General features: G+C 39.0%; 1 protein-coding gene and 1 long non-coding RNA gene across 3 annotated transcripts; both read left to right on the top strand.

Moving 5' to 3' along the window:
• Positions 1-7,241: 7,241 nt before the first annotated feature.
• On the top strand, positions 7,242-13,973 carry LOC146487909 (uncharacterized). The gene is made up of 6 exons (XM_085125717.1): positions 7,242-7,583; positions 9,484-9,660; positions 10,304-10,378; positions 10,751-10,845; positions 12,105-12,166; positions 13,028-13,973. The coding sequence occupies exons 1-6, from the start codon at positions 7,272-7,274 to the stop codon at positions 13,078-13,080; spliced, it is 774 nt and encodes a 257-aa protein (XP_084981843.1). The 5' UTR covers positions 7,242-7,271; the 3' UTR covers positions 13,081-13,973.
• Positions 13,974-16,860: 2,887 nt separating this feature from the next.
• On the top strand, positions 16,861-21,232 carry LOC146487908 (uncharacterized). Of its 2 annotated transcripts, none has more exons than XR_014867733.1 (4): positions 16,861-16,927; positions 17,047-17,199; positions 17,961-18,073; positions 20,743-21,232. It is a non-coding gene; the product is annotated as an uncharacterized LOC146487908 (long non-coding RNA). The 2 variants fall into 2 exon arrangements; XR_014867731.1 differs by having other exon boundaries at positions 16,908-16,984; positions 17,108-17,199.
• The last annotated feature ends 4,499 nt before the right edge of the window (positions 21,233-25,731 follow it).

Genomic DNA, 25,731 nt, shown 5'->3' with positions numbered 1-25,731 from the left:
AGCAATTTCCCGAATATATAGTGACATGCGAGTACGAGGGATTAGGTACGTAAGACCTTCTTCTAACTATTCTTCACCAATTTTTCCCTCCTTTCTTCGTCTGATGGAAGGTCACAGTAGCTGCTTTAAATAATCGGAATGAAAGTTAATTATACACTCACCTATTCTGTTTGAAGTTTTCAATTTTAATTTGTTTCTGAAGTATTTCTAAAACAAGTTTACAGCTAATAGAACCACAGTATTTGTTATTTTGTTTTCGTATGGCGTGTGCCTGTTCTAATTTGTTGTTTTTTGTCACCGCATATAATTGTCTAAAGGGAAAACTGTTAATAGAATAGAAAGGAAGTATTTTGCCCAAACGGTGTTGGTAAATTTGGTTTTTATCTGGGGTTGCAGTACGATAATTAATGTTTGTAAGGTAATAGTTATTGTTAGAGCGGTTTTCAAATGAGTGTCGAAAGTAATTTCGTGTTTGCTTTGGCTTTACATTACTACGCTCTGTGATTGGTTAACAACATTAACTCGCGCCACTTTCTCAACCAATGGGAATCCAAACCAAAACCAATCGTGTTTTCGCCGCACGCTCTTTCCCGCGCTTGACGCCGGTTACATGTATTTGCTACGAATTCTGATTGGGTCGTTGTGTTGTTTACATCTGTTGCGATTGGTCAGAGTAATTACTTTGGTTTTGGTTTTACGACACTCAATTGGAAACCGCTCTATATAGCTGGATTTACTTTGACTGCGACGTGCGCTCTCATTGGTTGGTTGTTGGTCATGCAATAAGGGCTAAAATTAGTTGCAAAGATTGTGAGCGCGCGCTTTGAAAGGGCTTAAGTCCATTTTTCTATAGGGTTTTTTTTAGACATAGTACGTTGTTCCTGGGTTATTTTAAAAACTAAGGAAATGAAAGCATTTCAGTTGTGCTTATTGCCATAGAATTATTGGAGACAAATTCGAAGACGTTTGGAGAACTTCAAAGAGTATTTGAAACTCTCCTACGGCTCGTGTTTTCTGAGCCGGTTTTCGTTTCCCCAGACTTCTACTCGTCTTCTTTGGTCTTCTGTGACTCTATGGAAACACAGAAAATGTTTTATAAGCTTTGGGTTGAAGGTTAATACAGTAAAGATTGATACAGCATCAATAAGTGATGATTCATTTAAGCCAGCAAATTGGGAGGGAACCAATATAAGTAATGAATACAAGTAAGCTATCAGCTAACTTATGTACGGTAGTATAGCAGGTCATGTATGCAAACGAAGTTTAAATAAAGGTAATTGAAGGGATGTATTGTGTAGAAATTTATGAAAAATGTTCTTCGCAATCATTCTTTTTTTATGTAAGAGCGACTTTGTACGAATATACACGTTCAATTGTATATAATTAACTGTAATTTTAACAAAGTTACGTTTTCGACCCCGCCTAGATCCACTCCCCCCCCCCCCCCCACCCCACCAACCTCCAAAAACCGAAAACAAAAATAGTTAAATCATCCACAAGTTCCAAAGTTAATATTGCAAAGCTGATTCAATGTTTAATAATGGGAGACAAATTACTCCCTCCCGATTTTACTTAGAAATTTCATATTTAGTGGTTAACTTCACAGTGACATTACACTATTTTGGAGAGGTCACTGAAATAATTGACATTTTTCTGAAAGTTCGTTAGTGTATTGTAACATTTTTGCATGAATAAGTACGATTTTGGATTTTTATTGATAAGTTATGGTGTAAAATGCCGCTTTGCAGAAACGTTTCATCAAATGAGTGAACGTGTGCTTGCGCGTGCTATTTCTCAATAAACTACCTCGCGAAAAAATGGATTTCGACGACGACATTCAATGGTATTCAAATGCTGACGCGTGATTTCACGTGCCTTTTGTCAAAAGTTTTAATTAAGGGCTCGGAAAATTATTACAAGTGTGAAATAAATCCCAAATGTCACCCGTCGTCATTTGATTACCAACAACTAATGCGATATTTCACAAAATTATAAAAAATCAGTGGATTGAGCTATATCATAAGGCGCGATGGGCTTTAACTTTACGAGCCTCTCCCGCGAGCTCCTCGCACGTTCCCTCGAAAGACCAATACATGGGAGATTTGCTTCCCCAACATTATATTCCCCAATGATTCAGTTCACTGAATCGAGTAATGCGATAGTTTGTGCCACCAACTTTCCCCATTCGACCTTTCCCAGGGACGTCCTGACAGCTGTGACTGGTTTTATAAACAACCAAATAAAACCGGTTTACCAAAACAGGTGAATACAAAACAATAAGCCAATCAGAAGGCGCGTCTTATTAGGCCTTGTCCAGGCCTCAACGTGTTTATAGAGCGAGCTAGTCCTTATGTCAGAGCCGGCTTGGAGTCTAACGCGATTAAGTCCTAAACGCATCTCCTCGACAAATAATAATTTTATAAAGAAAATGTATTCCGACTAAAAGCTCAACGTAGTTAACCAAGTTTTCTCCCCAATTGGTTAAGAAAGTAGCAGCAGTTTTTTTAGACCACAAAACAGATCGTAGAAAGTAAAACCAGCTTACTCGTATTAAATAAAAGAAAGATTAACAGGAACCCCATATCCAGTTTCGCTTTCTTAATGGCAATGCTCTATTTAATCAAGTTGCTTCTTACTTATAATTTATGGTGTCATTCTTACTTTCACGCTGGTTGAAAACGGAATACAGGATATGGCAGAAGGAGGAGGGAGGGGTGGGGATGGTGATTGTATCATTTCTTTTAGTCTGGAAACGTTCTTTTGCACTAATTACTATTTAAAGCGTGCGGGCAAAGGAGAATTCCATGCTCTTCCGTTTGACACCTCAGTGGTTGGATAACTATTTTTAGCAGTTTCGTTTTACCTATAGCTGATCATAAGGACATCGTCTGAAGCGATTGGGTTAACACTATTTTGATCACATATTTGCAGTTGTTAAAAAAAACAAATGTGCGTGTATTATGTTAGATTTTCCTTCGCTCGCATGAGCTAGTGATGCCCTTTTTAAGCTACATTGAAAGTCTATTAAAATATTGTGGAGCAGAGCTGAGCATCGTGCTATTTTTGTCTATAAGTCAATTAAATATTCATCATTATAATACTTGATGCTGGAAGGATCTAAGGAAAACGGCAGCCATTAGAAGATGGGACCATTGGCCCCAAATTAAAAAATCTAAGTTAAGCAAACTGTTTGGTAATTATCTGAGTAGATGGCGGGATGTTGGATAAACGGGAAATTAAAGTTGGGAAAATAAGCAGCGAAACCGCGAAGGGAAAGTCGAGGCAGGCTAACTGAAGATATATTGGCTTTGTTTAGCAATTATCCTCTTATGAGAATGTTTACTGTTTGGGAGATACGAAGATAACTTGTCGATACAAAGATTAAAGCAGACAGTTTTACGACAACAAAACGTTGTTTAATTTCTTAACGTTACAAGTTACTGTGACTGTGACTGTAATATGTTCAAATTAGTGAAACCATCATGATCACTACTTTATTGTTCTTGAAACACCACAATCGGAAATGAGAGTCACCTATCAGCATCTGCCTTCGCGCGGAGGCTGATGCTGATAGCAAAGGACGTCAAAGAGGAAGAAGGATACAAGCAATCACTGCAGCAAAAGGCCAAGGAAGTGAAACTTTTGTGTAGGAATAGTAGGCAGAAAATTGTATTAAAGACTACAGTACAAGGCCACGAACACCGGAAGAAAGAGACAGACTGATCAAACATGTCATGTCGTGTTTGCTACTGTTTTGTGTTTAGTAATAAAATCGTATGAGAGCGATTTTCAATTGAGTGTCGTAAACCCAAAACCAAAGTTATTACTCTGGCCAATCACAACAGATGTAAACGACACAACGAGCCAATCAGAATTCGAAGCAAATACATGAACCGGCGCTAAGCGCGGGAAAACGCATGCGGGGAAAACACGATTGTTTTTGCTTTTACTTCTCATTGGCTGAGAAAGTTGGGCGAGTTTTGTTAACCAACCACAGAGCGTAGCAATGCAAAACCAAAGCAAACGCGAAATTACTTTCGACAGTCAATTGAAAACCGCTCAAATCCGTAGAAATCTGTCAGAATTTGAACGGGTACGATGTCTAGAATTAGTACATAAATGTGACAATGAAAATAGACAGTGTGCAGACAACAACTGTCCGTAACGCGGGTTTGACGATGTATGAGAGTTTATAAATAAATAAATAAATAATAAATAAATAAATAAATAAATAAAAATAAATAACCTTTATTTACCCTCGGCAGTGTTTATAGCACAAATGCTGGTGGGGCCGAGCATTAAACTTCACAAAGAAATGACACAAATTGAAACTAACATGGTTAAAAATCCCAACTGGCAGGAGGCAGACCAGCTGGCTATTTACAAGCGCGTCCGAAGAGTTGAACTTGGGGCTACCGAGAAACAACTCCAGCTAGCGGTCAGAGCGGGACTTGAACCCGGGACCACCGGATTTCAAGTCCGGCGCCCTAACCACTCGACCACGCTGCCTCACTCTGGCCAGGCACTCTTGACATAGCAAAGTGTCCTTTGTCCGTAATTATGCACCGGTGTCCGTATTAAGCGGGTTAATTTTTGAGAAAATATATGAACTTTTCGTCCGGAAAAGCGAAACTGTCCGTAATATCCGGGTGTCCGTATTAAGCAGGTGTCTGTAGAGCGGAGATCCACTGTATTTCAGTTATTCTAGCCATTTTGTTTATTTTAACTCACCATAAACCCGAAATTCATTTCAATGGTTAAGTAAGTTTTTAGCAATTTTTATATATTCTTTATTTTAACGTGAACGTGTAAGCTATATTCTAATTACAAATTGATTCAATTTGTGAATAACTTGATTTATATCTTTTTTGAAGTATTGTCAAAAATGGGCGTTAGATCAGTAGATAACGCGCAACTGACAATTTCCAAAATTATTACTATTATTATTATTATTATTATTATTATCATTATCATTATCATTATCATTATCATTATCATTATCATTATCATTATCATTATCATTATCATTATCATTATCATTATCATTATCATTATCATTATCATTATCATTATCATTATCATTATCATTATCATTATTATTATTATTATTATTATTATTATTATTATTATTATTATTATTTCATATTATCACATAATTAGAGGGGCATGGGGTAGGGAGGAGAGTAAAGGGTTTCACTAAGAATCTCTTGTCACAGAAAACCCAGCTCACGTCACCTCCCTTTCCCCGCCCCTCCCCTCCCCACACACACACACGCCACTAAATAACTTAAGAATGCTCCCTTACTGGAAATCTCCTTTACAAAAAAGCTGCTGAAAAACATCTAAAGGCTCATTTGAAGAACATGTTGTACAGAACAACAGATGCACCGTCCAATCAAACAAATTAAATCGCAATTCAACTTGCTGAGACACTTAACGATGAATTGACGCAAGAAGTTTACTCACTTCCTCGGATGAAAATCCGTAAGACAGAATACCTAACTTTTCCGTTTGCAAATCTTCTTTTGTCTTATATGTAACTGATTTTATCACTCATTTTATTAAGGGGTATTTTCCATGACCCAGGAAAATACGTTTGCAGGACAAGTTGACAGTTTTCGAAAAAGACAAAGTTGAGAAACATTACGGAGCTCCAATCTGATTTCAAACAATACATACCTTAAACTCGGAAGAAGTGATTTACAGTCGAGTAAGTCCAGAACAAATTCCGAGTCCTCCCAACGGGGTCAAACCGAGAAACTTGGAAGATTATGGGATCGACTCCGACCCGTTAAGAGGATTCAGATTTTTTTCCTGGTTTTTATTCGACTTGCTGTCACTTTAACTCCGTTTATTTTATTTCTACAAAGTCGCAATTGTACTTATAGTATATGTTTTTCTCGTGCGGTTTAATTTTAACAGTCGCGCTTTATTATTTGTAGCAAGTTACCAAACACCTTTTCCTGCCACAGGCTGGCCCCACGACGTGCCCTCAGCTGCAGGGATCACCGGGTCTTCCTGGGAGAAATGGTGTGAATGGACATAACGGCTTACCAGGCCGCGACGGACGAGATGGTGCTAAAGGAGAAAAGGGCGTGGCAGGCGGTTCTTCTGGACCACGTGGAGTTAAGGGAGAATTGGGAGTGAGTGGTAAAGATTGACCCCAGGAACTGGAAGCAGTGCACGTGGAGGAGTGGTGGGAAAAAAAAGTATACAGTCAAAACTCTTTATTACGGACACCAAGGGGACAGGAATAAGTTTCCGTATTATAGAGGAGTCCGTTTTAGAGAGGTAGGCTTTATATGGATTTCGGTCTCTCAGGGACCACTGGTGAACTGTCCGTAATAGAGAGGTGTCCGTATTATAGAGGTGTCCGTAAGGAGAGGTTTTACTGTATAGCTGTTTAGCTGTTATGACGAGGGTCATCAGCAAGACTGAAAATCAACCCTTGTGTTGATACTGAAAAAAGGGGGGTAAAGAAACATGAATAGCGGAAATGAAACTTAATTTTCCATCTAAACTAGGTGCCGAAGCGAATTTTCTGCACTTTTCCCGCTTTTCTGTCTAATGGAATTTCAGGCTATTTTATGAACTAGCTCCAAATGAAGGGAGACTACAACAGGCCCAGCCTAATTCTCGCTAGGAGTTCGCTTTCAGACGAAAATTTCGCAATATTTCAGAAAATAAAATTGATTGCAACGGTTTGCAGACATTAATTGTTGTTGTTCCTGTAGTACTGTAAATTCACAAAAACCAAAGATGATACTGCGAGAAGTTCCCTACTGCTAGTAGTCTTACTGCGTATTTTTCCATTTGTGTCGGAGACTTAAAGTTTGCGAACTGTAGGCAGGATGCAGAGCGACCATCTCCAATCTTGTCCTCAGAGCCCACTTTCCTGTTGATTAGCACCAAGAACGCGTTTAATTTCAGTGCGTCGTGAGGTTGAGGTCCCCTGCATTCCAAAGTTTCGCGTTTTTTTGGTGTTGGCTGACCAAACGGAAAGCGGGCTCTTGGGATGAGATTCGGACCATCTCTCGCTTAAATCGATTGGTCAGTTCAACGGAATTCCATTCTCAGGCAGCATTGCATCTCTCACACACCATAAGCTTATTTCCTCTACATGGTTTCCCGCTCCCCGTGGCGTGACGGGACAGTAGGCGGTCTATGCGCTCTTCTCCGCTCTGCCGTGTACAGGTGTGTCACGCAAAGCTAACAGTCGCGCAAAGGCTACCTGTGGGAGGCCTGGGACTAGTGAGTTGTAAACACTCAAGATGGCTTCCAGGTGGCGGACGTGGGACCAAGATTTCTTTATTGACGTCCATTCTTCGAAAAAGCCCGAGGAAACAGAACTTATACCAGCGCTTGGGCACGGAAGAGGCAAACCAACGAAAGACATCACTTCTATCGCTCTTCCTAAGGCGGCTTTAGGAATAACAAAGGAAAAGAACACTGAACAGACTGCTCAAGCGAGTGCTGTTGGGCGAGGAAGAGCCTCTGTGATGAAAGCACGTGCTTTGACAGATTCACCTCCAGTTAGGAGACCGGGACAGAAAAACGAGAAACCACCATCCAGTATTTTAAACGTAGAGTATTTATAGTCATTTGTTAGCTTGAATTGCAATAGTAACAATACTTTCTTGAATACCTCAAGCTGAAAGGATTTTCCCCACAAGGGACCTCAAAGTTTTGTCGGCACCCTTTGAAGAAAAAAATCAGAGGGATTGAGTTTTTGGCAATGCCTTTGAAAACAGAATGCAAAGGGTCCAAATTTCGGTGGCTCCTCTTTAGGAACAAAAAAATGCCATTCTTGTTGGGGGGCAGGGGGGGGGGGGGGGTTGGTTAGAGGAGAGGTTGCAGCTACAACATGAATTGTCCCCTGGTCACCAATGTGACATGCATATTTTTTTTCGAAAGTTTTGGCTCCCAAGGATTAAGTATGGGTGATTTACCTTTTCTGTATACAGTCAAACCTTCTGCAAGCAGACACCCTCAGGACCGAGGATAGGTGTCTGCTGGTGGGAGGTGTCCACTTACGAGAGTTTGAAAGGCTTGAAGTACCACAGGGGGCAGTGTGTCTCAGTTACATCTTCTAACTCAAATTTTCTACCCTATAGTAGTAAGTAATACTTTGCGCTTACACACTTTTAAAGCTATTGGATCAAAGTCATATACAGCATTGTCTTAATCTGACAGCTAACAATTGGCTATATCCTGGGCTAAATAGCCCCTTCCTGCATCATACATATCAGATTGTCGAAACATTTCACAATGTGGTTGTGTAAGAAGCAATTAAATCTACAGAGTTGGAGATGAAATGGAGTCGACCTGTCTTGCTAGCTCAAATTTCAGGTTTTTGGAGGTTATTTTAGGGTCTGGAGCTTCTAAAAGGTGTTTACTTCAGCATATGGGAGGTTATCAATGTAGAGCATAAGTGGGGAAATCGCCACGACCCTAGTCTGGTGTCCGCTTATGCAAGATGTGAGATACCAGGAGGTGCCTGTAATCGGAGGTTTGACTGTATTTTTGGTGGGGGTAGCAAGGGGTCTCCATTTTGAAATGATAATTTGGGTCTATTTTTTGCTTCTGTGAGTGATTATGCATTATTTTCCAAAGTTTATTCACAGCATTGTTGTATAATTTTAAATTTACTGGGGTATTTTCCCCGACCATCGAATTTCACCATCATCAAAAAAGCCTGGGTTTACAAAGTCATTGTGGGGCTGAGGCATAGAGGTCTTTGTTTGGCCTTGTTTTCACACTCAGCTAAATTTTGTGGAAAAAAGTGGTACTTTGTGACATTTGTGTTTTTGATATAATACCACCCACTAAATGTAAATTTTATAGTTTATTTGTTGACACTTTGTGACATGTTTTTAGTCTGGTAACACATTTCTTGTATGGATGCGTGAGACAATTATCTCACAACAACCAAATGCCTCCTATTGAATAAGTTAAGCTATCAAAAATTGTCCAAGTTTACATGTACAACCATGAGCTGTCATCAGCACGGTTATTCCTATAGTTAGCACTTCAAGATTAAAGTTCCATCTTCCCCTTGCCTGAAACCGGGAGATGCAGTAACCCAGCATTACAGTATTTCCATGAAATGCTGACAGAAGCAACAGTTATATTTATGAAACTGCTTCAAATTTTTGTACAATGGCCAATTTACCTTATCAACCCAGTTGATGATAAAACCAAATATTTAAATTTGTTAAAGTGATATGGATTACAAAACAATCAGTAGCTTCATAAGGCTTGTCAAAGAGTATTCATCATACTCTTACACAAAATGAATGAGGGGGGTCTCCTTTTTTTACAAGCTACTCCTTTATGTCATGCTATTATTGCACTCATTACCTTTGTTTTAACAGTCAACATTTGAATAAATTGTTCTCAAAGTGATAAAAGAAAGAGAAGGAGGCTGCTGTAAAAATCTACATGAAAGGTTTTATAAGAGTCTGCTTTCCCTTCAATTCATAGCATCCAGAGTCATTTCCACCATTAGCAGCAAGTAAAGTTATCCCTTCTTCTCCCAAATGGGGAAAAGAGAGTCAAACAAGGTCAGGCAAAGGCAACACATCCAAGTCAGCGTTGAAATTATCAACAGATCAAACTGATTCAATTTCTGCTTGCACTGGAGTTTCCATAGGAGTTAAGGTTAGTACTGTTATTGGTATATTGGATTTTAGCAATATATTATCATATTCTATTTATTTTATTTCATGTTTACCTATTTCACCTAACCATTCGTTCCTGCATTTTTTTTTTTGTTTTTTGACTCATTTGTTCAAATGTTCCTTTTTTCCTTCCTCCCCCCTCTCCCTCCCTCCTTCCCTCCCTCTCTTCCCTCTTCCTTCCTTCCTTCCTTCCTTCCTTTTTTCATTCATAATAGAAAAATATACCAAAATTGTACATTATAAACAAATGCAGCTGTGTGGCGTATAATCCAGAAATTGATCATTACAATGGTTGATCCAGGGCATCATTTTAGCTTAGGGTACATGGGCGCAGAGTGAAAAGTTTTGGAGGGCTGAGAACATATTCACTTCATCTAATGTCAAATGTAGGGTTGATTTTTTGTTGTTGTTTTTCTTAAAAGGAAGTTTGTATTTGATTGACCAATTGTCTCCTTGGTAAAGTTCAACTTACAAAGTTGTGGTCATGTGACTAACAAATAAATACATGTAACGACACAAACAGAGGGTGCAAATATTGTACTCCATTCTCTTATCATGATTAATTTTTTAATGTGCACACTATTAATAAATACTCCTTTAAATGGTTGTATTAATTTAAACAGGAAGATTTGCTGTCTGCATCAAATGGCACTGATGTTATCATAATTGAGAATTTCCCAACCACTATTACAGAAAAGGTTTGTTTTGAAACTAAACAGTGTTGTGAGACCTCGACTATTATTTTAATACTCTAAAACAAATCCAGGTGAGATCTTTATAGCCTCAAACCATCCAGGGGCCACAGTGGCGCAATGATATTTATGGCCTTTGCACAGTCATAAACAACATGTGACCGAGCCCAAAACACCCTCACGGTGTCCCGTCGTGGCCAAAGAATCAAATTATTTACTTTATACATGTAGCTTATGACCTTCCGTATCTGCACCCCCCTCCCCCTCCCCCAAGACCCATTCTATGAGAGCCTCCTTTTTCCCAAATTACTACAAGTGTTTTAGTTGTTTTAACAATTTTATTTATTTTAGACCATAATGATTAACTGTGTTTTGTAGGATTTAGTTGACATGTTTAAGCCGTATGGTGATGTCTTGGCTTGTGTCATTGAAAGAGACAACAATGGAGTGAGCTTGGGGACATCTCTTGTCAGGTTTGTTATCAAGCTGTTTTATAATAACTATTGCAGAAAGATGCTGTTAAGGTTTCCATGTTTAACCCTGACAATTTTTTTGGACTGTTAATAACATTTGTTAGAAAATTGCAGCCAGACCTTTAAGAACACTGGTTCTTTTTTAACAAGATGTTGAATTTCCATTCTTGTTCAAATTTGCATTTGGTCAATTGTGCAGGCAACAAAAAAAAAACACTGTCTTTTTCCCTTCCCTATTGCTTTCAATAGGGAAGGGCTGGAACTTTCGGCCTGCTCAAAAAAAAAAAAAAGCTGAAAAATCTATTTACACATGCAATCAAATTTCAGCCGGGTTTAAAGGAACTAAGACAAGTTAAATCATTTTGATGTCAATGACAACATTATATTCTTTTTGATTTTACTTTCCCCCACATAATTTCAATTGTTCAATTATTACAACAAAATCTCAGCCCTGTAACTGGGCTAAAATTTCAGTCTCAGTTGAAATTCACCAAGAAATCAGGGTCTTAGCTGGGCAATGCTTTATCTTTAAGACAGACACCTCTACAAGGTACAGCCGTTTCCTGCTAACTACAGGGTTTCCAAAATGTCGCTGCTAGACTTATTATGGACATACCCAAGTATTCACACATAACGCCAGCCCTCTATGTTCTCCACTAACTTCCCATTACTTATCTAATTTAGTTTAAGATTCTAATAATTCTTTTAAAATCTTTAAATCAATTTATTGACTGGCACCATCTTATCTAAGTGACTTGATAAAAGTTAAGCAAAAGAGCTTGTATACTCATTATGCTCGAATAATAGCCTATTATTAGAAGCTCCACAGGAGACAATGCACCCAACGCTTCGGAAGGTCTTTTACTTTTGTTACACCAGCTTTATGAAACGGACTGCTGCCTGACCTGCACGTTGTCACAACACGTGTTTAGGTCGGCATTTTAATATAATTCCTATTTATTATTAATTTTGATTTATTTTTCTCTTTTAGCTTTAATGAATTGTAGCCAGTTTTTGTACATATCTGATTTAATATGTATACAATTTTTATTTAATTTTATTATTCCTGTAAAGCACTATTTATCATTGAATATAAATAGTGCTATATAAACAATTTATTAAATTATTATTAATTATTATTATCTCCACACAAGATGGAAATCTACCCAGACACTTCCCTGAAGCACAACAGCCATCTGCTCTTGAGTGAATCCAGTTTATGAATTCTGTATGTTGTTTGTGTTATTCGTTTTGTCTAGAATGGAAAGCAGGAATGCTTGTGAGTGGATAATAACTACCTTTGCAGGTGAAGAATACCCTGGTTAGTGTCGTCATATGGGATATCTATTCATTTGAGTCAATATTTTAATTAACACTGAATTACAGTGTAATGCTGTCTTAAAATTTAGATCCACCTTGTTGAGCACAGTAAACAATACCGTAAGAAAGTAAAAGGTGTTGCAGTGTGAGGCTGTGTTTTTCTTATAAGCTAGTGATTTCATTTGAATTACTGGACGTTTTAAAGCTACAACCTGTGGCTTGTACAACATAATAAACAGTACCAGGGACAATTGCTACTTATCAATATTGTTTGCATGACTGCTTGCACCTTATAATTAGGATGTTATCCATAAACTCAAAATTTAGGACCACCTCATTTTTTGTGCCTTACGCTTTGTCTCTAGAAGGAACGGCTTCAAAAACACGAACGGGTTAATAAGAAATTGCTCGTCAAAAATTTTTGCACGTGCTCACTTGCAGGTTTTCCCTGCTTTGGGTTTATGGGTGGTGGGCAACTTTCGCTCTCCTTCTTTGCATGTTTCAGTTTACCCTTAACTTCCCTTGAGAAAAGAAAGTGGTTTCACTGTAGAGGAATCGTCAGCAAAGCATCTTCAGTGACGGAACCAGTGAACCCTGCCCCCTCCTCCCCTAAACACAGTAAATAGGTCTAAAAGGCGCAAACCTTTACCCCCCCCCCCCCCCCCACCACCACCACAACACACACACACCTACTGTATACAAAACTTTGAAGATTTGGAATCCGCCATTTTGTTAAAATAAAGGGATTTTTTTGTCTTTTTTCTTTTTTTTTTAAACCTAGAGATGGCTATAAAATTATTCACTGAACGAAAGGTAGTTTCTTATTTGAAAAAAGCGTTCTTTTTGTGTTCATTACTGATAGGAGCAAGGGAGCCAATGGTGTGCAGATTTCTCATGGAAGATGAACAACAATGAACAATTGCTGTTTCTTCGTTTTCCTTTCAAGAGAAAAATAATAATTTTCTAGATGGGTTGTTATATTCACAAGCTATGCAGAGATGGTCACATTGCAAAAACGTTGGTTTAAATGCCCTTTTGTAGACCGAGGTTAATTTATTTTGTCAAAGATTTGGTTGTAAGGGAAGATAAGCCAGACATAGTGGAATCCTTCCCGGAGATCCTGTCGTCCTTTGTACTTTATTTGCGGCCCACTCAGTCTCCTGTGTTCCATATCTTTTCTTGTGGTTTCTTCGTTAAGGTCATTTACTTAAAATCCGCGCGCAAACTCTTCCAGATAACATTTTATTGTCATCTCTCTTCATAGCAAAATAATCAGTTGTTGGATTTCTTGAGTTTTTGCCCTTACTCTTGAGTACTTGAATGCTGTTTGTTGGTTTGTTTGTTTTTTTTTTTTGTTCATTTGCTTTTTCTTTTGCTTTACATGCAAATCTTTATTTCTCTTGTTATCGATCCTCGTTACAATTGTTGTTGTTGTTGTTGTTGTTGTTGCCATGGCATGTTCTTTCGTTTCACTACTGGAGTCAAACTTGCTCATGCAGCTTTGTTCATTGTGTTTGTAAGTTGGACTTATGTTCGTGCCCAAACTTAAAAAAAATAAGCTTCTTTTTCTTCTATTATTTATATCTAAAGCAATGTATATATTCCAATGATATGTACATTAGACAAATCAGATATGAAATGAAATGACGTGACGAATATATATAAAAAATAAAAAATATATACTTTGTCTAAGGTAACTGCTAGTTGTACCCTGTTCCATTTCGTAGCGTTCTTCAAAAAATTAAATTATTACATGTAGCCACTGTAAACATTAAATGAGTAAAATAAAAGAATGTTATGGAAAGGTGGTAGGAATATGGAAGTGACTTTTTTTGTTAAAGAAATTAACACAAAGCTACGATCAATGACTATTCAACAAGACATGGCACATGGAAAGAACTGGTTGAGCAATGCTTACAAGTAATACACCATGAAGTGTCCCACTCGATCGCACACGAGCCTTGATCAAGAGTGGAAACTTAACCGAATCAATAACTTGTTATTGTTGCTATTATTGACCGGTTTTGGCTCAGTTAGCGAGTACCATGGTGGTACACTGTCCATCAGGTCCAAGCTGTACAGCATCTCAAAGAAGAGGATCTTCAACACCGCATTATCCCGCTGCAGATACCTGCTTTGCGCATGATCTCAATCTCCGGCCTCTTGCTGTAATAAACTCGTGTAGGAAGCAACTGTTCGTAAAACTCGTACACTACAGCAATATCATAGTGGAACCTCGATTTAACAAGTCGCTGGGGACCTGCCAAATTTGTTCGTTAAATCGAGGGTTCGTTATATCAAAAACCTCGATGATATAACGAACTTGAGGGGAAACGACCAAAATGTTCGTTATATCGAGGTCATAGTTAATGATTGATTTTCAACACAGGTGACTTCTGTCACGCAATTCAATGCAATTTTCGTCACCCAGAAGTGCCGCGTTTTGAGATCTAATTCATTAAGCATGGTGGCTTTCAGTAGCAATTATTTTCACTTTTGAGCAGACACGCAGCTTTTGTTTACAAAAAAACGACACTTTCAGAGTGTTGATCTGTTCAGCGTTTATCTTCTGTCGCGTGTTGACATTGTAATTCGTTATATCGAGGTAGATTTTACGTTTGGGCTTCCGGATTATGTTCGTTCGTTGGCCGCGACATACAATATCGTTCGTTATATCGAGGACTTCGTTAAATCGAGGTTCCACTGTATTATTATTATTATCATTATCATTATCATTATCATTAATTATCATTATCATTATCATTATCATTATCATTATCATTATTACTATTATTATTATTATTATTATTATTATTATTATTATTATTATTATTATTATTATTATTATTAATCGGAAGGTCTAAGGTTCGACTCCTGATAGGAGCACTTGGATTTTTTTCCAAGTATGCCTGTGTCATTTACTGATTAATACATCATTCTCATTTATTCACCAGGCTTAACATATTGCATCACATTATTTCCATTGTGCATATGTCACTTCCCCTCCCCCTCCCCCCTCTTTCATTTTTTGGCTCTCGTTTCATTTCTCGCGCGGCCAAAACCGAGAATCTCGTTCCTCGGTCTTTCTTTGCTCCCAAACAGCACGGAAACGCTTGCCACGCAGGCTAATCCTAGCAGTACGCAGGATGTTTGTCCCATGAACCTAGTTTTATGGCCTTAGCGCCCACGAGTCTCCTGTAGCTCAGTGGTAGAGCATCCGAACTAGTAATTGGAAAGTCTTAGGTTAGACACCCGATAGGAACACTCGGATTTTTTTCAGAGTATACTGAGTAAATACATCATCATTATCATCATCATCATCATCATCATCACATGGATTTTCTCACATTGTACAATTAATTGCATTTATCAGAGAAGAGATAGGAAATATATCTCTCAGTCTAGTGATGTTTCTGTTGACGTTGCCCTATTTTGGGAAAGAGCACAGCAAACATACCAAATATACAACAGCTGAGGTTTTGAATCGCTTTCAGCATACTCACTGTTCAACCACATCCAGTGAATTACATCATTCCATCTTGAGTGGAAACCTGAAAACAACAAAGAAACCTTGGTTGGTTTGCTGATGGAAATAAATTCACGGTCTTCTAAAGGCCGCGAGTTAGACGGTACAACTTTTGCTTACGACTGTCGCATGCGATTTCTAGAACGCGCGCTGCTAGCGTAATGCAAAAAATCGCACACAACTCTCGTCATTCAACATTGCCTAAACCTACGATTGTCCTATGACATTTCTGTTGACGTACACGACAGTCGTAAACGAGTTGCAGGTTTGATTTACACAAAACAATTCGTGTCGTAGGCCTGTCGTAAGCTTGTCGCATGCGACAAAGTTGTACCGTGTAAATCGCCCTTAAGACTTCTTAATACGAGCTTGAGATATTAAGCTTGGCGCTCCCTTCTCATCAAGTGGTTTTTGAGAAATTGACGTCACAAACTAAAGTTTTCACGCTAGCGTTATTTCTAAACCAATCAGATTTCGTTTGGAATGTTGTCAGTTGTGCGCGTGCACGATTTACACCCATCCTCATTTACAGAGCCTACGATCTTTTAGTCAGCGGCTATTCGCGCAACTATTTTTATTATAATTATGATACACTTTAATAACCCTACTTAAAGTACCTACCAACTATTTAAAAAACCGTGGGGGTTCTGGGGACGAGAATGAGTTTACACGTGCGAATTTTGAGGCAAATTCGCGGTTTTGCCAAGTCTTGTAAAATTCATTTGAAGTTCGAGGTTCGGTCTTTATTTTTGAGCAGAATTTTCACCATGTCTTCGAAATCGAAGAAATCAAACGCGAAATGGACAAAATGGCTTTTCGCCGCTTTGAATTTATGACCTTCATTTTTTCTTTTTCGGTGGTTGATTATTCTTCGGGGTTATTTCTTTCTATTTTGAGCTTGCTTTATAATGGAGCATCCGTAGGACCTTTCACCCACTTATCAAAGAAAGTTTTTCGATAGCTTCGAGGAACCTTCTAATGACGTTTTAAAAAGCCACATCTTGATTAACTGGTAAATAATCCTACTGTTACAAAATGACTGTAGATTTGCCCCTTATGATGGAAGCAGCTTGTGGTTGAGAAAGGCACGGAATGGAGGCAAACCATGATGCACGGAAACGAGGCAAAAGTGTATCTATAAAAATCTCAATGAAAATTCGGCATCGAGCACAGGCAACCCAAGCTCAAGTGGCCTCTGCTTGTTCAAGCAGGCGGCCTGAAATAGCGTGTTGAAAAGTCAGTGGTGACTTCGCAGCAAATATTTTAAACTTTTGAATGTTTGGGTCGGCTTAGGTTTGTAAATTTCCGAACTTTGATTAATTTGTCATTTATTTCTTTCATTTGTCCTTTCTTAGCCGCTACTGATTCTGACACTTGAATGAAGTTGTTATTATTGATAATGTGGCTGTTCCCTAGGTCAGGCGTTGTTTCTGGTTGTATTTGTGTCTACACGCACACGCACAAGCCATTGACTTTGGATTTTCATCCGGTTTAAATAAAAGTTGTATGTAAGTATGTAATCTGAACTAGTAATCGCAAGGTCATACGGTTCGACTCCTGTACATGTTGGAACTCGCATTCTCTCTTTTTTCCGATTATGCCAATGTCACTGACTGAAATATTAATCTGTCATGTATTCACCAGGATTAAAACATATCATAACATCACATTTCTTTCATGTATACACTCTTTTAAAGAAGAATATTGTTTCTCCGGCTCAGGCTAAATATTCTTTTTTTCTGCCGATCACAGTTAGGCTGAAAATATTATATATTCTTAGACTACAACGTATGACATACATATGTATTACATCTACCGTTCATCGAACAGTCATTGACATCAAACATTTGGCTAGTGTATGTTTTTATCGTTTTATGGGCTAGTTTTGCCATTTAGAGAAAGGAATAATTTTAAACGTTTTAGTTAAAAGCATATAATTGAATTGTATATACAAATTTTCAACACACAAAATTATATTCTTTTCAAAATCTCAGCCTCGGGTTTATTCTTAAAATATTCTTAGAATTTCGCAAATTTCAGCCTCCATATTCTTATAAAATAAATTCTTAAAAAAAGAACACAGTGTACTACTCGACGACATGAAAATCCTAGCAGCATGCAGGATGTTGGTCACATGAACCTCACATTTCATCTTTTATTAACCAGGCTAACTGAACACAGCGTCACATTTCGTCCACAAGATCAGAAAACAGTATCTCAGTACACAATATCCTGTTAACACATTTTTTTTTTCAAAATTCCAAATTAGCAACCAGTGTTCCCTTGGCATTTTAAATAACGGAACCCTTCCATTTTCGGAAACGCGCGGATGGCTTTATGGATGAATTCGGGGAAAATGCAATCCAAACGAGAGTGAGCCAGGTGAGTTGGTGATACATCAATTAAGGTACTGTATTCATAGAGCATCTTATTATTCCGAGAACCTCGGGGGGGGGGGGGGGGGTATGGTATTCTTGGTACATCCAATTCAGATCTGCGCTTAATTAACAGGACATTAAGACGCATCAAAAAGGCTAATTTAATCTCAAGTATGATACTTCTGCGCAGCATTTAGATCCATGCACTGACATAAACCATGGCCGCCGGTGCTCATAACCCAGGTCATTTCACTTCAGTCATTGTCTCCCTCGCAGCCGTTTTTAGTGTCGTCACGCAACGCTCCTCCCCGTTGCGTGACGACTGCGAGGGAGACTACTTCAGTCAAAGATCGTAAGTTTTAGTAGTGTCGCTCTGTCGGTATATTCTTGCATAAAAATTAAAGCTCTTTTTGTGTAACTGAGTTGTCTATACCCTGCAAATAAATCGCCTGTGCTAAAGTAGTTATTTAAGTCAGTATACATCGCTTCCCCTACCCAAATAACGGCTGCGAGTGGTAGTGCATTTAGATTTTAAACTTACCCAGCCTGAAAGTATATTACTGATGAGATATCTCAAGAATGTTAATACTCCCTAAATATCAAATTCGAAAATAAATCGACCACATGTTTTTATTTATCAAGCCGTGAGACAAGGCGTGGGACAAAGATCCGGAAGGGTATGACGTCAGAAGTTCCGTGTCAGGCGGGTTCGAACGTCCTACCTATCATGCGCGGAACCAAGAGTTTCTGAGTCAATTTGAGTCAAATTGAGTCAATTTGCGACAGTGCTTGTTGCATAATACGAAATTGGAGCGACTTCGATTCATACGCTTTATTTTTCATGTACAGAACGTAAATTAACATGGTGTATTTTAGTACCGCGAGGCTTCTGATTGGCTTAGGCCTGGTGGCGCGACCATTCAGGCTTGAAATTTGCCTAAAGCCCCGGCTAAACGATCTAACATTGTTGTACAACATTTGTTAGTTCAACTATGTTGAAAAGCCGGCTAAACGCTTAATCAATTGTGACTGAGTTGGCCGAAACGTTTGATCGAAAGCAAAACATTCTTTTAACAAAATATGTTGATCACACGTCATGGGGTGCTAAACGTTTCGACCTCGTTAAACTATAAACAAATGTTGTATAACAATGTTACATCGTTTAGCCGGGACTTAAGCCAAAAAGTTCGACTGATCTGGTTCGACAGAAAGTAGGTCGTTTTAATCAGCCGTCGTTTCAAGGTCGCGCGAAGTCGAACTTAAGGGGGGACTTAACGTAAACGCCATTTTACCGCACTTGACATTGCTTTAATGAAAATATCTCGTTCACGTTTCAAGCAATCCAAAAACTCTATATTCATCCTGTGAATCTATGTTGTGGGGTATTTTATGAATTTTTGGGTGATTTTTGGGTATACTTGGGAGGAGATAGTTAGGATTGGTAAAATTTATAAGAGAAATAAGAAATATTGAAGAATTTGTGAAGTTTTCAAATTAGAATTTGTAGTTAATAATTAATAGTCCTCCAAAAATCATTTTCTTTCTTCTATCCCCTCTTAAATCCTCTTCAAATTTCATTCAAATTTAGGTTAAGTCCCCCCTTAATTGTGCTAGGTACGGCGTTTGAACCGAGCCGTATTGTTCTTTAAAATACGTTTGACAGCAGCCTCACACTGAAATCTATCCAGCCAAATTACAAGGTATGCTTACATGCGACATCATCCCTAGGCCAACGCCTATACTGCAATATACTTAAGAATGAAAATGAAGAAACCGAGGGACATTTTAAGTTATATTGTACCACACGATCTTCCTTTCTCTTCGTTTTTGTTTCTTTATGAAACCTCACAGAGTACAGCGCGCAGTTGTTCAAAACTGACCCGATTAAGCCAATCTTGGGTTAAAGAGAACTCTGATTCCAGCTTAATTAATATGTTAAATCGATAAAAATTCTGCAAAAATAGTTTTGTCCCTCGGTTTTGACTCAGACTTGTCTTTAACATTAGCATTTAAAAACATTTTTTAACGAGCAAGATGAAAACCTCCGTTAACTTTGAATCTTGGATTAGTGTTAATCAGCTCTCGAACAACCGGGTCCGAGCTTTATACATTTCAACGGAAACCGTTTAATTTTCACTAATAGCAAAATCGCGCGCCCTAATTATTTGGTTTACTTTACCTGTTTGGAGAAAATGATTAACTGTTGTTCATATTACATTATCATAACGCATTAAAGAAAAATACCGGCAAAAGTGAACGCAAGTTCGAGTCGGAAAGTTGTAATCTTACGGAGTTAAACGTTAGAAGAGAAGTATCACAAAAATTTAATGTCATTTCAAAACCCAAAAATGTTTTTCTGACAACAGAAACAAAAACAAATTGTCTAGATTTTATGAATTATCACCCCAGTGCAATAAAACTGTTGATTAGTGCCTTTGGCCAGAGACAGGGTAGGATTGAAACTTGAAAAATGTTAGGCTAATGTTTTTCAAGTTTCCGTATTTTTGTTTTCAAAATGCGCTAGAGCAGAGTATGAGTTGTTCCTGTTAAGAATTGAATTGATTTCTCTCCTCTCGTTCTAGAATTATTTTGTAGCAAAGTAAAGGTCTTATTTCACCATTTTTAACAAAAGAGGTCAACTGAAACCCCATGATACTTCCCCTTTAAACTCAGCTTAACTCACTAGACTCATGCAGAAGAAAATGTGGCGAGAAAACCCTTGGACTACCAACCTCAGGGAAGGAGATTTAGAGGGGACGCCCCAAGAGCAACTGGAGGCGGTCCATGTTGGAAGAGCAGAAATGAGTGGGCTGTTCGTGGGACAGAGCCAAAACATTCGCAAAGAGCCGTGTGAGATGGCGTCTACTGGTGGTTGTCCTTTGCTTCCCCGGAAGTTAAAAGGAGTGATGATGATGATGATGATGATGATGATGATGATGACGACGACGATACTTGGTGACTTTCCAAAGGAGTAAACAACTCTGTTACTCGTTCTTTTGTGAAATAAAATACAACCCAGTAAGATCTCAGCTCTTTAGAGACAGACGCAAAAGCAAAAGTCCCAATTAAATTGTTTGCACACAAAAATACTACTAATAATAAAAAAAAATTGTTTCCATAGATAATGACACAATAATTGTGTCTTGAAAAACATTTTCATCCCTCCCTCCAAAAAAATAATGGTTCCTCTAGCTCTTACTTGTATCCACATGGCAATAAGCAGGACTGGGTAAGACCAAATATTTGTAGGACGTTTGCCCGAAGGATGTACTCCTTGAAAAAACACCTCAGTGTCTGCTGTACATGTGTTCTCAATAGACTCAACACCACAAACTCGCGTTGCATGGAATCCGTCCTCGTTGCGTGTATAAGGGCCTAGAATGTTTGGGATGGCGTCAATTTCAGTCAAGTTCAAATTAACTTAGGACAGAAACCGACAAGGGTTGAAACGTGTATTAAACTCTCATATCTTTTCCTTTGTCAATATTCAATGTAGTATTACCATATTTGGAAAATGAATAACAAACTAACTAATAAACCAATCACATCGCTTTATTAGTGCAGAACAGTTTCGGGCCGGGCGGTAATTCGCGTTTTGCTTGAATGTTCGCATGCTGTGAACGCACATTGCACGTTTCAACTCCTTATGAATGAGTTTCAGCTTGAATTAATTCTAGCTAATGGAGCAAGTGAAAAAGTGTAAAACTCGATTATAATGTCGTCTTGTTTTGCCTCTTGACAAACTTATTTCTGCAGTATCGTCCAAAGTGGGTCTATTATAGGGGGTCGTACATTCCGTAAACCACCATATTTTGTTCCTTCGAAACCGCAAACCGCTTTCGTTTTCTTCTAAAAACCGACACCGCCCTACAGGTAAGACGATTACCCTCATAACCTATCTTTTAACAGCACGTAGCAAATTCTTTGCGATATGTTAGCTCAAAAGTCGTATTTTTCCTCACAAAGACCACAAGATCTTAAGAACGGAACAAATTGTTTCTATAACTCCATTCAGTAACCAGCGAACAAAAAGGTTTTGCCTAATGGGCTGTTCACAAACTCAAAGATTGCTCGAGATGTTTACTTAGCGAATTGTAAAAGTACAAGTTTTTAGGGCTGGGTGTGTTGTCTGTTCTCATGTGGTCGTTCTAACTTGGATTTACGGACAAAACAAGATTGTGACATTTACGTTATCTTTACCATGGAATGATCTCAACCCAGGACAGAGGCCTTCTGGTATGTGCCCGGAATCTAGCAAGCCGATCCAGCAGTGTAAATTGCAGACCATCGGATGCTATTTTTGTGTTCAGGGCCTCACAATACTTTCCTCTCTAATGGCGTGAAAAAGGCCCGGGGGGGGGGGGAGGGGGTGAAGTACTCAACAGATGCTTGAGTAGGGAGGTGCGGCCAGGGCGTTCAAACCCTGACCCTTTTTAAGACACAATTCTCTGATTTCCCTATCCCGTTTAAGACAGAATTCAAAATTTCAGACCCCATCTAAGACATTTAACCTAAAATCATACCCTCAGGTTTAAGACTAGAATGAAATAAAAATACACTAGTTTCTTACTGTATTTTAATGCATTGGCAATCACAATCTACTCACGACATCATGGAATCATTGAGCTGTTTACGCTATTTACTCGGTATGCATCAAGCACTGAACATCTTCTCTTGTTTAAGCCATTAGGCCATGTAGCGATACCCTGTTTAAGACAGAAAGTGATGACAAAGCACAGTCAAGACAAAACACCCTGAAAACCATACCCTATCGGGCCGCACGTCCCCGTTAATAAGGCCACTTAAGGTCAATTGATATCCTACTTATCTGCTATTGGCATGAGTTTTTAGACTTGGTCTTTTTCTTTAAGGCCACCAATGGTATTGTTTGTGTATCGCATGACGTCAGTGCTCCCTGAACGCATTGTTCCCACAAGGGTTACTAGAGCAAGCGTTAGCAATGCAAAATCTTTCAGACCAAAGAAATGCCGCACTTCTACTTATCAGCACTCCTTTTTTGTAAGAACTTCTAGAACCTGGAACGCTCTTCCCCTGCAGTTAAGATATGAACATGTAACTCTGAACCAATTTATGTATGTATGTATGTATGTATGTATGTATGTATGTATGTATGTATGTATGTATGTATGTATGTGTACTACAAAGATGCACTTATTTCGCGCTTCGCGCTGGAAATCTGTCTGATTTAAATGTAATATGCCACGCAACCTTTTAGAGGCTATTTCGTGTTGTTATTAGTTTACTATATTTTACTATCTTATTCGAGTGTTTAGAACTTTGTAAATCTTGGGCCCACAGTAATTGGCGCTAGCTGCTGTGGTCACCCTGCCTTAACCCAGTACTTGTTTATCTTTTGTTTCACGTTGTTATGTTCTGTTTATAGTTTTAATTTTGAAGGCGAAGTCTAATAAAATAAAATAAAATAATAAAATAAAAAATAAGGGAGTACCCCCCCTGGGGGGGGAAAGGTCGCTGTTCTTAAGTATCATCCTCACGATGTAGTCGCTTGTGACGAGAATGGGCATGTTTCAAGTCATTTTCAGGTGATGAGGTCCGATGGTCGCACGATGCTTCCCTGTGGTTTGGTTAGTTTTTAAGACTAGATTTTTTTAAATTCAGTCGTTAAATTCAGTGCTGAAATGAATTCCCTCACTCACTTCGGTGGTTGGTTGGTTGGTCGATCAGTCGTAAACATTTTTTTGTAATACTGCTGGCCAGTTAAAAGGATCTGTGTATACGTTCGCAGTGGTTTTGTCGTGGAGCTCACACTCCATCGTAGTCAGGTTAACACAGTTGCATAGAAAGCAGAAAACTTCCGTCATGGCTCACGGACGCTTTCGATTAGCAGCTGTGATTGGGACATTTTCATCGTCGCTGCTCCAGTGGGTTGGACGCATTTCTGACAGTCAACTTTTGTACAAATCTCCCATTGAAACGAATCGTCCTTCCAAACCTAGATCGGCGTCCAATAAGGAAAAGAGCTTCAGGAGCCAACTGCGGTTCATCATAGCTGTTGGTCCTTGTGTCAACCTCAACGCCATCATTCTCTACACTTTCGTCGGAGTCAAACTCAATGTTTTCATCTTTAACCTGACTTTCAACACTACTATCTTCAGAATTTGATTCGACCGGCTGAAGTGGAGCGTCTGAATCATCGTGGATACCATCGCGGCGCAGCATCATTCTTTGAACAGGCAGATTGGTTTCATAACAAGCAGATGGCAATGTTCCTGCCTTCGCCATAGTCGTTTCCTGGCGCACAGACCTCTGTCTGACTGCTCTGCCGTAAACATTTGCAAATTCGGTCAACTTCTGGCAGCCATCTAAGCTCAGCTCACGAGCAGGAAGGGGTTTCATTGTAGGCATTTCTTGAAACTGGATCGAACCTTCTGGCAGCGGATACCAGCTTCGAGGATGAGTAAAGTAGAATGCACTCCATGCCGACAATCTCTTCACATTCTCTTTAACGCAGTTTCCAAATGAGCGACAATACTGCAACATGGACATGACGTCACTTTTGACATGAGTCGTTGAATGAAAGTGTTCGACGTCTAGGGTCATACAGCTTAGCAAGTTGGTCTCATGGCAATCTCGTACCCAGAGTCTTCAGGCTTTTTGGTCAGCGGGGCAACGCCGGGAAGACTCTGGGGACATCGAATTTTATTACCGCAGGATTTCTGCGGTAAAACAATGGAAACCGTTACCGAACAGCCAATCAAAAAATTTGAATTTTTTCGATGTCCCCAGAGTCTTCCCGGCGTTGCCCCGCTGACCAAAAAGCCTGAAGACTCTGGGTACGAGATTGGTCTCATGGTAATTGAATTGCTTTGTAACCTCGTTTAGACGGTTCAACCCCCATTCAACCAGACCAACCGAGTCAATAGTTTTCTCAGCAACATTTCCTCAGGAGGACCATTTAAAGTTTTAGGGAGATGAGTATTTACGTCATGGTAAATGGCCTGTTCGTTTTCTTCTAGGAACACACGAGAGTTGTCTATCAGGCCCAATGCAGACTGAGGGTTGAAAGTTTCGTATGGTTTGCCTTTGTCATGTACGGAAAATCAATCTTTGTTAAAGAGAGAAGCTTTAAGCAAGATAAAGTTACCGCTCAGTCTTCTGAGCCTCTTAACTCTGTTTTAATAACCGCTACAAAAACACACAAAAACCGAAAATCGCGAGCTAAATTTATGATTTCCCGTAACCGCATGATAATTTCTTAACCGTAAACCGCCAGATAACCGCAAACCGCCACACTATAATAGACCCTCTCCAAACTGACCGGTCTATTGTCTAACCTGTCACTAGCCTCCCACCCGGTCGTTTTTAGGGGACTCGTATTACCTCCTCCCAAACGACTGCGTGGGAGGCTAACCTGTCATCCGCTTTGCGCTTGGTTCAGGCTGAGAATCATCAATCCTTAGTCCTTATTATTCCTAAGCACTACTGCCTTACAATAGCGTCAGGAAGACATGTAAGTCATTTTAAGTCAGTTTTCATAACTGTCCACGAGCTGTCCCTTTGACGAGCCGCAATACATGTTTTAAATAATGTCTACGTAACAACTAATTATTTACCTGTCGATCATAAACAAAGCCTACAACAGAAATTCTATAAATATAAAGCCGGCCAATTTCGATGTGA

Source organism: Pavona decussata, unplaced genomic scaffold, assembly GCF_977016875.1.
Source record: "Pavona decussata unplaced genomic scaffold, jaPavDecu1.1 SCAFFOLD_12, whole genome shotgun sequence".
Lineage (NCBI taxonomy): Eukaryota > Metazoa > Cnidaria > Anthozoa > Scleractinia > Agariciidae > Pavona > Pavona decussata.
The sequence above is the reverse complement of the archived record's forward strand: the minus strand, read 5'-3'. Positions and strand labels throughout refer to the sequence as shown.

Excerpts from the sequence above, each read along its gene's own strand:
- LOC146487909 (XM_085125717.1), top strand. The coding sequence starts at position 7,272 with ATGGCTTCCAGGTGGCGGACGTGGGACCAAGATTTCTTTATTGACGTC. Across the intron at positions 7,584-9,483 it reads CACCATCCAGTATTTTAAAC|CATCCAGAGTCATTTCCACC; the intron begins GTAGAGTATTTA and ends TTCAATTCATAG. Across the intron at positions 9,661-10,303 it reads GAGTTTCCATAGGAGTTAAG|GAAGATTTGCTGTCTGCATC; the intron begins GTTAGTACTGTT and ends TAATTTAAACAG.